The sequence below is a fragment of the Mercenaria mercenaria genome, chromosome 11, assembly GCF_021730395.1.
Source record: "Mercenaria mercenaria strain notata chromosome 11, MADL_Memer_1, whole genome shotgun sequence".
NCBI lineage: Eukaryota > Metazoa > Mollusca > Bivalvia > Venerida > Veneridae > Mercenaria > Mercenaria mercenaria.
In genome coordinates, this window is record NC_069371.1 from 28,135,673 (window position 1) to 28,152,536 (window position 16,864).

Sequence of the window (16,864 nt, forward strand, 5' to 3'; positions counted from 1 at the left end):
AGCAAATAATTTCATTACATTTGAACTTAAAAGTACAGAAGTCCTTAAGTGAGTACAGTCAAGTAAGAAATCTGGAACACTGGTTGTGAAGGGAATGGGGGGTTTACAACTTCAAGTGTTGATAAACATTCATGGAAGGTTTGAAAAATTTAAAACAAGAGGGCCATGAGGGCCCTGTATCGCTCACCTGACCTTTTGACCTAAAGATCATCAAGATTAACATTCTGACTAAGTTTCATTAAGATATGGTCATAAATGTGGCCTCTAAAGTGTTAACTAGCTTCTCCTTTGATTTGACCCGGTGACCTAGTTTTTGACCCCACATGACCCAGATTCGAACTTCACCTAAAGATCATCAAGATAAACATTCTGACTAAGTTTCATGAAGATACAGTCAAAAATGTGGCCTCTAGAGTCTTAACAAGCTTTTCCTTTGATTTGACCTTGTGACCTAGTTTTTGACCTCACCTGACTCAGATTTAAACTTGACCTATAGATCATAAAGATTAATATTCTGACCAAGTTTCATTAAGATATGGTCATAAATGTGGCCTCTAGTGTTAACTAGCTTTTCCTTTGATTTCAGCTGGTGACCTAGTTTTTGACCCTGCATGACCCAAATTCAAACTGGACCCTGAGATCATCAAGATTAACAATCTGACCAAGTTTCATGAAGATACAGTCATAAATGTGACCTCTAGAGTGTTAACAAGCTTTTCATTTGATTTGACCTGGTGACCTAGTTTTTGACCCGATGACCAAATATCAAACTTGTCCAAGATTTTATTGAGGGTAACATTCTGACCAAGTTTCATTAAGATTGGGCCAAAATTGTGACCTCTAGTGTTAACAAGCTTTTCCTTTGATTTGACCTGGTAACCTAGTTTTTGACCCCAGATGACCCAATATCGAACTCGTCCAAGATTTTATTGAGGGTAACATTCTGACCAAGTTTCATTAAGATTGGGCCAAAATTGTGACCTCTAGTGTTAACAAGCTTTTCCTTTGATTTGACCTGGTAACCTAGTTTTTGACCCCAGATGACCCAATATCGAACTCGTCCAAGATTTTATTGAGGGTAACATTCTGACCAAGTTTCATTAAGATTGGCCAAATTTGATTTGACCCTGTTTACGGACTAGTTTTTGACCCAGATGACCAATATCTAACTCGTCCAGATTTTATTGAGGGTAACATTCTGACCAAGTTTCATTAAGATTAGTCAAATTGTTGACGACAGACGGACGACTGACAACGGACACAAGGCGATCACAAAAGCTCACCTTGAGCACTTTGTGCTCAGGTGAGCTAAAAAGGAATGAAAAATATATATATATATATATATATTTTTTTTTTTTTTGGGGGGGGGGGGGGGGTGAGGGCGGGGTGTGTGCGTGGTGGTGACCAGGTGAGGGTAGAAAACTTCACATGTTGATAATAAATATTGATGGAAAATAAAGCTATAACAAGAGCCGTCACTATTGGTGACATGTCCCTGAAGCGGGCCCAATAATGCTACACTTGTCTGCACAAAATATGCCAGAATAAATGGCAGAGTTTTGAACCGGACACCTGTTAACCTTTGACTTCTAAGTGTGACCTTGACCTTGGAGCTAGGGGTCTGGGTCTTGCGCACGTCACATCGTCTCATTATGGTAAACATTTAGGCCATGTTATTTCAAAATCCCTTCATGGATGACACAGTAACGGATCGATAATTAAACAGACCCTGTTAACCTTTGACTTCTTGTGACCTTGACCTTGGAGCTAGGTGTCTGGGTCTTGCGCAAGACACATCGTCCCATTATGGTGAACATTTATGCCATGTTATTTCAAAATTCCTTCATGGATGGCAAAGTTATGGACTGGACACAAAGTGTGATGGATGGAAGGGAGCAGCCTATTTGTATGTCCACCTATTTGTCTTCGAAAAAGGCGAGGGACAACAATATATGGAAAACACAGGAATAACAGAAAAACAAAATCTTCTAAAAGAAGTACCTTTATTTGCAAAAATAAATTGAAAAGTTAAGATATTTTAATTCCAGACCACACTAAATTCACATGAAAAAAACATCACAGAAATATGCAGAAGACAAACTGTTAATGTGTGAATAATAAAAAGGTTACGATTTTACAATGAAGGAAGCTACCAATGTTACAGATTATGTGATTCAAACAGTTGTTCCCTTTACTACCTGCACAAAATGCAGATATATACATGTATGTGTGAAAGGTTGTAATGCATGTTCAAACCAAAATATTTTCTGAAATATAGGATATGATATAATTCAGCAAAAATGAAGCAAACAGAAACAAGAGGGCCAAGATGGCCCTAGGTCGCTCACCTAAGAAACACACCATAACAGTGTAAAACATGTTTGACCTAGTGATTTCATGGAAACAAATATTCTGACAAATTTTCATTAAGATTGGACCAAAAAATTGGTCTCTTACGATAAAACAAGCATTTTCTTAGATATGACCTAGTTTTTGACCCTAGATGACCCATGCTCAAACTCGACCTAGATTTTATCAAGGCAATCATTCTGACCTAATTCATGAAGTTCAATTGAAAAATACAGCCTCTATCACATACACAAGTTTTTTCTTTGATTTGACCAAGTGACCTAGTTTTTGACCTCAGATGACCCATATTCAAATTCGACCTAGATTTCATTAAGGCAATCATCCTGACCAAATTTCATGAAGATCAATTGAAAAATACATCCTCTATTGCATACACAATGTTTTTCTTCGATTTGATCTAGTGACCTAGTTTTTGATCCCAGATGACCCATTTTCGAACTCGGCCTAGATTTTATTAAGGTAATCATTCTGGCTAAATTTCATGAAGATCAGTTGAAAAATACAGCCTCTATTGCATACACAAAGTTTTTCTTTGATTTAACCTAGTGACCTAGTTTTGACCCCAGATGACCCATTTTCGATCTTGGTCTAAATTTCATCAAGGTTATCATTCTGACCAAAATTCATGAAGATCAATTGAAAAATACAGCCTCTATCGCATACACAAGGTTTTTCCTTGACTTGACCTAGTGACCTAGTTTTTGAACCCAGATGACCCATTTTCAAACTCAGCCTAGATTTTATCAAGGTAATCATTCTGATCAAAATTCATGAAGATCAATTGAAAAATACCGCCTCTATCGCATACACAAGGTTTTTCTTTGATTTGGCCTAGTGACCTAGTTTTTGACCCGAGATGACCCATTTTCGAACTCGGTCTAGATTTCATCAAAGCAATCATTCTGACCAATACTCATGAAGATCAATTGAAAAATACAGCCTCTATCTCATACACAAGGTTTTTCTTTGATTTGACCTAGTGACCTAGTTTTTGACCCGAGATGACCCATTTTCAAACTCGGCCTAGATTTCATCGAGGTTATCATTCTGACCAATATTCATGAAGAATAATTGAAAAATACCGCCTCTATCGCATACACAAGGTTTTTCTTTGATTTGACCTAGTGACCTAGTTTTTGACCCGAGATAACCCATTTTCGAACTCGGTCTAGATTTCATAAAGGTTATCATTCTGACCAATATTCATGAAGAATAATTGAAAAATACAGCATCTATTGCATACACAAGGTTTTTCTTTGATTTGACCTAGTGACCTAGTTTTTGACCCGAGATGACCCATTTTCGAACTCGGCCTAGATTTCATCAAGGTTATCATTCTGACCAATATTCATGAAGATTATTGAAAAATATAGCCTCTATCGCATACACAAGCTAAATGTTGACAGACGACAGACGATGGATGCCGGACATCGAGCGATCAGAAAAACTCACCTGAGCATTGCTCAGGTGAGCTAAAAATCGGTTAATGAGTTTTTTTTTACTCTTCGTAAATTTGTAAAATCTGTTACGTTCTTTCTATATTCACAGCCTATCGGAAAATCAGTATTTTTTGACATAATCTACCCGTTACAAACAAGTTGTAAATGATCACCGGTTGAAATATATATATATGTTAAAGTGCTACTTTACCAGAATTTTGTATTATTTTATGTGTGAACATATTTATATCAATACAACATATTAAATCTTTAGCTGTGATAGTTATTACTTTTCCCTAAATTCCATATAGAACTCTGTGTTCAAGGTATTATTCTAAGTCTTGCATAAATGACATCTGTCATGACTTCCGAGTTTTATAAAAGATGCATAACTACCTTAAACTGACTGCAACTGAGATTTTAATATTGCACTTAGCAAATATGACACAAACAGGTATATAACAGGCATCGGAATTATGATTTCGTCACTCTAAAAACAACATAATATTGAAAGCAGCATTAAAGGGGCTTGCCTCCTGAAGTACATCACAATATCAAATATTTTGAAAAAGACAGCAATTGCTAGTCAATAAAATATCAAAGATAAACAGTATTTATTGTTAGTCCTAACAAGAGCACCGCCTGCAGGTGCCATCACTTGTCTGTAAGTACTAGACAATATGCAAGGAAAGAGTCAGTGGTTCTTGGCCCTTTTACTCATCTTAGTAAATGACAAAAAAATGTATGAAGTTTCACAGCTATAACAAGTACTCAAGAATAGTGAACTTAACAAAAAAGGCAACCAAGAAATACTGATCTTTTAAGTTAAAAAGGCCCATAATTCTGACAAAATGCAAGACAGAGTTATGGTTCTTGACCGATTTACTAAATTAATGATAACAAACAAGTGTACAAAGTTTCTAAGCTATAGCTTTTATAGAATTCAAGAAAAGTGGACATAAATAAAAAGAAATTCAAAAACATAAAGGTCCATAATTCAGACAAAATGCATATCAGACTTATTGGCTCTTGGCCTACGTACTCGTGTAATGATGATAAACAAGTCTGCAAAGTTTCAAAGTTAGTGTTCTTTTAGTATTCAAGTAAAGTTGACTCAAACAAAAATTTTAACCAAGAAATTCAACTTTTCATAGTACAAAAAGGGTCATAATTCTATCAAAATGCTTATCAGAGTTATGGTTCTTGGCCTACATAGTCAACTAGTGATGATAAATAAGTTTGCAACATTTCAAAGCTATTCTTTTTATAGTTTTTGAGAAAAGGTGGACCTAAACAAAAAATTTAACCAACGCCAACGCCGACAATCAAGTGACGACAATACCTAATAGAATTTTTTTTAAAAATCAGACTAGCAAAAAAAGATATTTAAATAGAATTTGATGCAGCACTATTCACTTTTAAAGGTACTGAAGCTGTAAAGACTCAACAATTTCCGTGTGACTGGGTTGTTAGGTGTTCAGCATTCTTTGGACATGATTGTGACAAAATCTACTTCTGTAAAAACTGGAAAATTTCCGACTAAATAAGTAATTAAGCAACTGTCATGATGGGTCCACTACATTAATTTGTGGGCAGGCCCCTTTAAATTCAACATGAGAAAACCAATGTAGTGCATTTGCGCAGTCTGGTCAGGATCCATGCTGTTCGCTTTCAAAGCCTAATGCAATTAGAGAAACTGTTAGCGAATAGCATGGATCCTGACCAGACTGCGCGGATGCGTAGGCTGGTTATGATCCATGCTGGTCGCAAACGCACTATGTTGGTTTTCTCATGGCGTGGCTCATTGCACAACTGTTTTCAAAACACAAACAGAAATAACATGAAGAAAACATAGAAATATTGTCCAGCAACATTTTATTACATATCTATAAAAAAAGGTAACCAAATTAAATCTTACATTGCTTCAAACATTCCACTTTCTCAGAACTGCATAAAACATAGAAAAAACTTGTATGTAGTGACAATACATAGAAAAAACTGCAGATAAGCTAGACATTCCCTGCTCTAGATTCATAATGAACACCTTTTAATCTGAGTAACATATATATAAATATATATATAATTCTTCACACATTTTTAAGAATTATGTGTTGTATATTATATATATACAGTCACGAAATATTCACAAACGTTTTAACACACAGAAAAAAATAATTAATAAAGCCATGTATTTCAAATGGAAAACCAAATTTTTATCAGTAAACAACTTGTACACATGTAAATTTACATATCACATATTTAATTTATTTTGGCAAAACACAGAGTATGTTTGGCTTTATTTCACAGTTTGATAATCAGCAAGCAGCAATATTTACCTTGCCAAGAATTTGTGACTGGTAATTTATCATTTAATACTGCCTTTTGAAGAACAGAAACTGAAATGTCAATATTTTTCAATATTGATGTATACATTTAATATTGGATGTGTGACATCATTTGTGACATTGCTTTAACAGGTGTTAAAAAAACATTAACATAATGAATTTGGATTTTACTAGGCTAAAACAATAAAGGTGTATACTACCGTAAATTCATTATTATTCATTAGGGAATAATTTTCATGGAATTTGTGGTTACGTCAATCCATCAAATGTATTGCCAAAAACACCAAAAAAAAATAGCATTCATTTCACCTTCAAAAACTGAACTCCATAAATTCATATGAAATAGCTGTGTTGCAATCCCCACACCCCACCTCCCCCATCCCACACACACACCCCTCAAAAAAAATGTTATTCTATGCCCAAGAAATAAAATGACTTACATGTAAGTACAGGACATTCGGACAAAATGGAAGTTTAAATTTGCAAGTGGCAAAGTTTACAAATATAAGCAAAAATAATGTCATTGCAAGTAATACCTTATCTACAGTAAATCACACATTAACTACAAAGAATATAAGCAGCTCCATATATGATATTATGCATAAATGTACTTTTTACATTTAGACAACATGAAAACATTATGGAACAAAAATACAATGTACACAGATAGTCAAAAATAGTTCAGAATATCACAAATCAACAAGTTTATTGCTTGTACATGTATATTAAGATGCAGGTATGACTTCTCAACAGAAATCAGTCTGGTAAATGATTTTTAAGGATGACTTTCATCATCATAGAGAATGTTAACAAAGTGGATGTCACTGAATGTTAAAGTAAACAATCAGTTTGGCTAATGTTAGTGAATGTTGAAGCAAATATTTACTTTATCTAACAAGAAAACTGAACTCTGACAATGTACTGATTGTAAGAAATGGCGTAACTAAGTGACTAGAGAATAAAATAGATCACAAACAGAAACAACATAGTTCATTAAAAAGTATCACAAATTCTTCAAGTAAGAAAAAAGTATGAATTGTCTCCCCTGAAATTTATTAAAAAATCAAGGCCCACACCAATGCTACAAGTTGGAAAATCAGAGTTGCACTCTAATCAGCCAAATTTTTAATGAAAATTTAGCCTCTAAAATTTAACCTTTAGCCTGCTGGTGGCAAGTGAATTTGTCTTTGCGACCAGTGCAGACCAAGATCAGCCTACACGTCTGAGCATGCCGATCATGGTTTGCACTGTTCCCTATTCAGTAGGTAAATTTTCAGTCAACACCCCTAGAATAACAAGTGAATGAAGTATTGCCATGCAATACAAAGTCCCCTACTGGAAGGCACCTAGTTTTCTCTACTGCAGTATAACATCATGAACTGATATATGTCAATGATGTATAAACAATATTGTACTATTATATACAATATGTTATAACAACACACTTGGATTAAAATGTGCATATATAAAAACCAACAGTTGTTTTCATATTGAAATGTTTTTGCCGATTATAAAAAAGTTATCATATAAGTTATTTATAGTACCTACAAAGGGAAATTAATCTTAAAAAAAAAAAAAAAAAAAAAAAAAAATCTATATAATATAAGTCCACAAGAAACTCTTTACCAGGTAGAGATAGGTCAAAATACACCTAAACAAGAGCACCGCCTTGCGGGTGCTGACGCTCATCTGATTTTTTTTGTGTAATAGAAATATTGTCCTACCCATGATTTTCTAAGTCTAAAAATGGCCATCATTCTTGCAAAAAGCAGGATAGAGTTATGTTTCTTGATGTACAGTGTCCACTTATGATGGTGAAAAACTGTTGCAAGTTTTAAAGCAATAGCTTTAATAGTTTATGAGAAAAGTTGACTTAAACATAATACTCAACCAAGAAAATGATTTTCTAAGTCCAAAAGGGGCAATAATTATTGCAAAAAGCAGGATGGAGTTATGTTGCTTGCTGTACAGGGTCAGCTTATGATGGTGAACAAGTATTCCAAGTTTCAAAGCAATAGCTTTGATAGTTTAAGAGAAAAAGTTGACCTAAACATAAAACTTAACCAAGAAATCTGATATTTTCTAAGTCAAAAAGGGGCCATAAATCTTGCAAAAAGCAGGACGGAGTTATGTTTCTTGCTATACAGGGTCAACTTATGATGGTAAACAAGTGTTGCAAGTTTTAAAGCAATAGCTTTGATAGTTTAGGATAAAAGCTGACCTAAACATAAAACTTAACCAAGAAAACTGATTTTCTAAGTCCAAAAGGGGCAATAAATCTTGCAAAAAGCAAGATGGAGTTATGATTCTTGACGTACAGGGTCTGCTTATGATGGTGAACAAGTATTCCAAGTTTCAAAGCAATAGCTTTGATAGTTTAGGAGAAAAGTTGACCTAAACATAAAACTTAACCAAGAAATCTGATATTTTCTAAGTACAAAAGGGGCCATAAATCTTGCAAAAAGCAAGATGGAGTTATGTTTCTTGCTATACAGGGTCAGCTTATGATGGTGAACAAGTATTCCAAGTTTCAAAGCAATAGCTTTGATAGTTTAGGAGAAAAGCTGACCTAAACATAAAACTTAACCAGGCAACGCCGACGCCGACGCCGACAACCGCTCAAGTGATGACAATAACTCATCATTTTTTTTCAAAAAATCAGATGAGCTAAAAATGGATGTAACATGCATGTTGTACCACAGAAAAGTGGTCTCGATTTTTCTCTACGGCCAATAATAAAAAAGTTACAATAAAATCTATTTACAGTAAAACAAAGGGACGTAATTCTAAAAACAAGGGTGCCTCATGGTGGTGAACATTTGGTCCAAGTTACATCATAATCCCTCAATGCATGAAGAAGAAATGCTCCGTACAAAGTCATTCTTGAATTTGACCTTTGACCTCTAAATATGACCTTGACCTTAGACCTAGGGACCTGGTTTTTGCGCACGACAATCCATCTTATGTTGGTGAACATTTGTGCCAAGTTACATCAAAATCCCTCCATGCATGAAGAAGAAATGCTCCAGACAAAGTCATTCTAGTGTCTGACCTTTGGTCTCTAAGTGTGACCTTGACATTAGACCCTGGGCTTGGGTTCTGCGGCATAACATGTTGTCTCATCCAGGGGAATATTTGTGCCAACTGATATCTAAATCCTGTTTTGCATGACAAAGTTTTAGACTGGACAGGAAAAAAATCCTACTGACCTTTGATCTCAAAGTGTGACCTTGACCTTTAAGCTAGGGTACTGGGTGTTGCGCACGACATGTCATCTCATCATGGGGAACAATTATGCCAAGTGATATTGTAATCCCTTGATGGATGACAGAGTTCTGGATCGGACAGGAAAAAAAAAATATTGACCTTTGACCTCCAATTGTGACCTTGACCTTTGAGCTAAGGGTCCGGGATTTGCGCACGACACGTCGTCTCATCATGGGGAACATTTGTGCCAAGTAATATTAAAATCCCTTAATGAATGTCAGAGTTATGGACTGGACACGAAACAGACCCTGTTCATGCTATGTTAACATTTGACTGCTAAGTGTGACCTTGACCTTTGAGCTAGGGGTCTGGAAGTTGTGTATGACATATCGTCTTATTATGAGGTACATTTGTGCCAAGTAATATTAAAATCCCTTCATGGACGGCAGAGTTATGGACCCGACAGGAAAAAAAACCCTGTTGACCTTTGACCTCAAATTGTGACCTTGACCTTTGAGCTAGGTGTCTAGGTTTTGCGCAAGACACGTCATCTCATCATGGAGAACATTTGTGCCAAGTAATATTAAAATCCCTTCATGGATGGGAGAGTTATGGACCTGTCAGGAAAAAAGCCCTGTTGACCTTTGACCTCCTTTTGACCTTTGACCTTTGACCTCCACTTTGTGCTCAGGTGAGCTAAGAAGGAATGAAAAAAAAAAATATTTTTTTTTGGGGGGTGGGGAGGTGGGGGCGTGGCGGTGACCAGGTGAGGGTAGAAAACTTCACATGTTGATAATATTGATGGAAAATAAAACTAAAACAAGAGCCATCACTATTGGTGACAAATGTCCCTGAAGCGTGCCCAAGAATGCTACACTTGTCTGCACAAAATATGCCAGAATAAATGGCAGAGTTTTGAACCGGACACCTGTTAACCTTTGACTTCTAAGTGTGACCTTGACCTTTGAGCTAGGGGTCAGGGTTTTGCGCATGACACGTCGTCTCATCATGGGGAACATTTGTGCCAAGTAATATTAAAATCCCTTCATGGATGGGAGAGTTATGGACCGGACAGGAAAAAAGCCCTGTTGACCTTTGACCTCCAATTGTGACCTTGATCTTTGAGCTAGGGGTCCGGGTTTTGCGCATGACAGGTCGTCTCATCATGGGGCACATTTGTGCCAAGTAATATTAAAATCCCTTCATGGATGACAGAGTTATGGACCGGACACGAAATTGCGGTCGGACGGACGGACGGACGGATGGAATGACGGAAAAGCGCATTCCTATAGTCCCCGAAACTGGTTTTCAACCAGTAGGGGACTAATAAGTGGTACTGCCCAAATTGAATGACGGACCAGACCATTTTAAAAATATAGCTGGGTAAAGGTTAAATTTTGAGACTTGAAACAAGGATGAATACAGCCTACCCATATACACTAAGGTGTGCCTGTATTCCTGAATGCTCTAGGTCTATAATTCCAACACAATAAAATTTGGAAACCAGTCATTCAACCTTGCCATTGGTAAGTTTCAAGATCAGATGACCACTTAGAAGCTGCATTTTACAGAATGGTTTTCAAACTTGTTTTTTCTTTAACCTTTTATATTCTGCTAACCTTTGTGCATCAGTGTTTGTAAACGTTAAAGCTACCATGATGTAGTTTTATTCAAATAATATAAATAAATGTAATATATGATGTCTAAATGTATCCAAATCAATTAAACGTTTTCCATTTCTAACAGTATAACTACCCACACATCAATGGATGGTATTATTATATGAAAGGGGAGACAACTGCAAAGTAGTAAAGGAAGGTGACATGTATCACTAAAGCATTAAATCATTCCAGACTTAGCAGCAGAACTCTAGATTTCTGGTTTTTTTGTTGTTTTTTTCTGTTTTTTTTTTCCAAAATTTAGGAGGTACTTTCATTTGCTATTTATATAAAAATCAGTAGAGACAGAATGTGATTCAGTGTGTTTTATACATTATGTATTTACAAAAAGTCTTGCACAGTCTTTTATATATGTAGAAAGCACACTATTTAAAAGTGATAGCCATGCTCCTGTAATGTGCTATAAAATAGAAGAAATATGATATTCTGTTACCAATTTGGAGGAAAGTCACTTCAAAATATTGGAGGGTTAAACAGTTTCGAGAACTCACACCTGCTGGTATATAGAAATGTTTTATCCAAAAATCACTTCCCACAAATGTTTATCTACTTTAATGTCAGTCTTATGTTACTGATTTGTAGAGAAAATCCTTAAGATTTTTTTTTCAAAATGTTAAAGATTTTATCATACACAGAACACTATTATTAGGTTTATTTAACTTCGTTGTTCAATACTACAACATATTTAGACCAGAAGCCATTTGAACAAATATTGGACTAGTCAATAGGTGAGTACAGAATGTTAATCATATAAGTAGGAGCCTGAATAAGGTAAAGGTAAAAACGTAAAGGTCTTGTTTATTATAGTGTCACCCCTATTGAAAGTGCCAGCCAATTTGGCTTATGAGACACCTTTATTGTGCGTACCAATTACCTCCCAACTCCTACCACTATGCCAGGCGCCAGGCGGATAGAAGTCGATAACCATTCATTTAACAATTTTGCGGCTCACGAACCGGCCTTTTCGGAATGAGATCCATGACAAATATCCCCTAGACGAACGCTCCCCATGGGGCTTAAACCTTCGACCTCCCTGTACTGCATAGCACAATGTAAAGTAACCTTTTTATGCTATGCTTATATTTCTAAGTAAAAAAGAAGGGTAACACAGACAGAAACAATTTCATGCATAAAACATTTACACAGAAACGTCACATCGTCAAGCATTTTATGATGCTGAATTTCATACTTTCTCCAGTCAACAGCTTTTTCCATTCATTAATTTGGAGATTCAGACTAAAGTTGTTGCATTACCAAATTACTGTATCCAATATAGAAACATATTAGATGGTCACATGGTACAAATGTGAATCACTGATTGGAAGAAAGAAATAGGTATAAAATTAACAAGAGCTGTCCATAAGGCAGCATGCTTGACTTTTCTCAGTGCTTGACTCTGAATTAGGGCTTTGCCAGTAAAAAAAATTCCAAGTTAAAAAGGGACATAACTCTGTCAAATTTCAAACCTGAGTTATGGGAATTGTGTCTCCTGGTGTAGACTTTGCTAGTAAATAACTATTTTGAGTTTCAAGTCAAAAGCTTTAATAGTAATAGAGATATTTGACTTTATCAAAAACTTTAACCAACAGCGACGCCGACGCCGGGGCGAGTACAATAGCTCTACTTTTTCTTCGAAAAGTCGAGCTAAAAACACTTCATCAAATATAAAGGACATTGTTATCCTTGTTGGCACAGAAAGACATTAATAAAGAGGTTGAGATTTCAATCTGTGTCTGAAAACAAGGAATCCGTATATGGCAAACAAGATGGTAATGACTGACCTGTATTGCTCTCCTGACTAAAATTGGTACATGATTTCTTGGTCGGGGACCTCTACACAATGCTGTATGCCAAATATCTAAGCTTTAGGCCTTGAGGTTTTAGGTAGGAAGAATTATTAAAGTTCTTCCTTAATATAGGCTGTGTAAAAAAAGGTGAACCCTGGGTGGGACCAATTTTGACTCCAGGGGCGTGATATGAATAAATATGTTGAGGAACATTAGACAATGCTATGTAACAAATATGTAAGCTCTTGGCCTTGTGGTTTTGAAGAAGAATATGCTTTATGATGCTCCTTTTGGTTGCCATGGCAACCAGAATTCTAAATGGAATGGAATTTTTTTGATGAATTTGGTAGGGGATTATCCAAGAAGCAACCAGGCTAAATTTTCCTCAACTTCTACCAAATGGTTTTAGATGTTTAAACAAAAATGCTGACACAGAACTCAGGACGAAGGACACAGGATACCCGATAATCCACCTATACCAACAGTTCACACTGAACAAAGCTCAGGTGAGACAAATAATGCATTAGCTAACTAGAGCTATCACTAAAGGTGATGAATGTACTCCCCGCATGCACTGACACAGTACATTGCAATTTGACACACACAAGACTGCATAATTATGTGGACTGTATGTATATAGACTGTATGTATACAGTATAGTAACAAAAAACAAAGTCCCATAACTATGCAGAATATTTATCTAAAAGAATGTAACATGCCCATGCACAACTAGGGTTGGTACTGATCACTTGTGTGAAGTTTCATTAAATTGTGTGCAAGGGTTTGGTAGATTAGGCACGCACAAGATTGCATATGAAGACTGTATGTACATAGTATGTTAACAAGAAACAAAGTCCCATAACTCTGCAATTTTTGTCCCTGAAAGAACCTAACATGCCCCATGCACAACTACTGTTGTTACTGATCAGTTGTGTGAAGTTTCGTTAAATTGTGTCAAGGGGATGAGGAGAGATGGTGCGCACAAGACTGTGTCTATGTCTATAGTATAGTAACAAAAAAACAAAGTCCCATAACTCTGGATTTTTTTTTTCTGAAAGAACCTAACATGCCCCATGCACAACTACTGTTGTTACTGATCACTTGTGTGAAGTTTCATTGAATTGTGTCAAGGGGATGAGGAGAGATGGTGCGCACAAGATTGTGTCTATGTATATATTATAGTAACAAAAAAACAAAGTCCCATAACTCTGCAAAGTTTTTTTCTAAAAGAACCTAACATGCCCTATGCACAACTACTGTTGGTACTGATCACTTGTGTTAAGTTTCATTAAATTGTGTCCAGGGAATGAGGAGAGATGGTGCGCACAAGATTGTGTCTATGTCTATAGTATAGTAACAAAAAACAAAGTCCCATAACTCTGCAAATTTTTTTCTAAAAGAACCTAACATGCCCCATGCACAACTACTGTTGGTACTGATCACTTGTGTTAAGTTTCATTAAATTGTGTCCAGGGAATGAGGAGAGATGGTGCGCACAAGATTGTGTCTATGTCTATAGTATAGTAACAAAAAAACAAAGTCCCATAACTCTGCAAATTTTTTTTTCTAAAAGAACCTAACATGCCCCATGCACAACTACTGTTGGTACTGATCACTTGTGTGAAGTTTCATTAAATTCTGTCAAGGGGATAAGGAGAGATGGTGCGCACAAGATTGCGTCTACGGACAGACGACCAGACGGACAGACAGACAGACGGACAGACAGACAACCTGAAACCAGTATACTCCCCCTTACAACTTTGTTGTCGGGGGGTACAAGAACTGTTCCGTGATTTAATAGCTTAACACAAATATTTAAATTCCCAAATGTCAAAGCTAGATGTGTTTTGCAATTATGAATATCCAAATTTGAAACTAGAAAATGCTTTAGTAAAAAAGCGCATGTCTCCCCCAATGCAAAGTCCTATAGGCACGAAGTCAATAGGGGTCAGGAGCGAAAGTCAAAGAGACACTGATGGTTGGCTGCAATAGGGATCATCTACTTGGCATGTCCAGTCATCCCGCTAAATTTCAACACTAGTGGCCTAGTGGTTCTCAAGTCACTGTTCAGGCTCCTGTGACCTTGACCTTTGATCAAGTGACCTCAAAATAAATAGGGGTCATCTACTCTGTATGTCCAATCATTCTATTATGTTTCAACAATGTAGGTCAAGTGGTTCTAAAGTTATTTCCAAAAAATGATTTTACATGAACAGGCCACTGTGACCTTGACCTTTATTAGACAGACCCCAAAATCAATAGGGGTCATCTACTCTGCATGTCCAATCATCCTATGAAGTTTCAATATTCTGGGTCAAGTGGTTCTCAAGTTATTGATCGGAACTGGTTATCAATGTCCAGGCCCCTGTGACCTTGACCTTTAACGAAGTGACCCCAAAAACAATAAGGGTCATTTACTCTGCATGAACAATCATCCTATGAAGTTTCAACATTCTGGGTCGAGAGGTTCTCAAGTTATTGATTGGAAATGGTTTTCTATGTTCAGGCCCCTGTGGCCTTGAAGTTTAACAGAGTGACCCTAAAATTGTTAGGGTTCATCTACTCTGCATGACCAATCATCCTACGAAGTTTCATCATTCTGGGTCAAGTGGTTCTCAAGTTACTGACCGGAAATGGTTTTCTATGTTCGGGCCCCTGTGACCTTGACCTTTCACAGAGTGACCCCAAAATCATTAGGGATCATCTACTCTTTATGACCAATCATCCTATTAAGTTTCAACATTCTGGGTCAAGTGGTTCTCAAGTTACTGACCGGAAATGGTTTTCAATGTTCAGGCCCCTGTGACCTTGACCTGTAATGGAGTGACCCCAAATCGATAGGGGTCATCTACTTTGCATGTACAATCATCCTATGAAGTTTCAACATTCTGGGTCAAGTGGTTCTTTAGTTATTGATCAGAAATGGTTTTCAATGTTCAGGCCCCTGTGACCTTGACCTTTGACGGAGTGACCCCAAAAACAATAGGGGTCGTCTACTCTTTATGACCAATCATCCTATCAAGTTTCAACATTCTGGGTCAGGTGGTTCTCTAGTTATTGATTGGAAATGGTTTTCAATGTTCAGGCCCCTGTGACCTTGACCTTTGACGGAGTGACCCCAAAATCAATTGGGGTCATCTACTCTTCATGACCAATCATCCTATGAAGTTTCAACATTCTGGGTCAAGTGGTTCTCTAGTTATTGATTGGAAATGGTTTTCAATGTTCAGGCCCCTGTGACCTTGACCTTTGATGGAGTGACCCCAAAAACAATAGGGGTCATCTACTCCAGCAGCCCTACAAACCTATGAAGTTTGAAGGTTCTAGGTCAAATGGTTCTCCAGTTATTGCTCGGAAATGAAGTGTGACGTACGTACAGATGGACGGACAGGGCAAAAACAATATGTCTCCTGGGGGAGACATAATTAGGCACCTTAGGTAGTACAACACTTAGGTACTTGCTGAATTGTATGTTAAAAATCTTATAATTTTATGTAGTTTTTATGTACATTATACAAGTACTAAATCTCAACCTGCTAATTATTACAGGAGAATGATGATTACATAAAGAATAAGAATATAATGTTACAATGTCTCCCTCCCAACTCTATCAGGACTGCGAGTTGTTTTTCATGGCATCAAAATTGCAGGTCCATGATCTTGGTACGACATAATCGATAAAATGGTCCTGAAACACAATGCTACTTGTTAAAACGCTTCTACTTTTTTAATAAATAAAAGCATAATTTGAGAAATCATGTAATACCTGTCTTGCAACAGTAGGTAAATCAAATATCAAAAGTTTTAAAACATGATATCAAATACAGTTAAATTCTTTCTTTTTTTACATACATACAGTACTAGCTTTACATAGCACCTTTTTCATGATAAGCATGTTTAAAGTTTTTTTACAAAGGGTGCCACTCTTGAGTGCCAAATTTATCCTCCACTAGTACAGACACAAACCTGTCTGACCAGATGGACAGAGTGGGATAAATTACCCAATAGACGGATACAGGTATGTCTGCCTAACAGCC

General features: G+C 36.5%; 1 protein-coding gene across 1 annotated transcript in view; it reads right to left on the minus strand.

Moving 5' to 3' along the window:
• Positions 1 to 1,984: 1,984 nt before the first annotated feature.
• Positions 1,985 to 16,864, minus strand: part of LOC123531201 (sterol O-acyltransferase 1-like) — a 39,230-nt gene continuing 24,350 nt past the window's right edge. Inside the window, exon 9 of the mRNA XM_053518002.1 lies at positions 1,985 to 16,515. Within this exon, the coding sequence (XP_053373977.1) occupies positions 16,438 to 16,515 (78 nt within the window). The 3' untranslated portion in view covers positions 1,985 to 16,437. The remainder of the gene's footprint in view (positions 16,516 to 16,864) is intronic.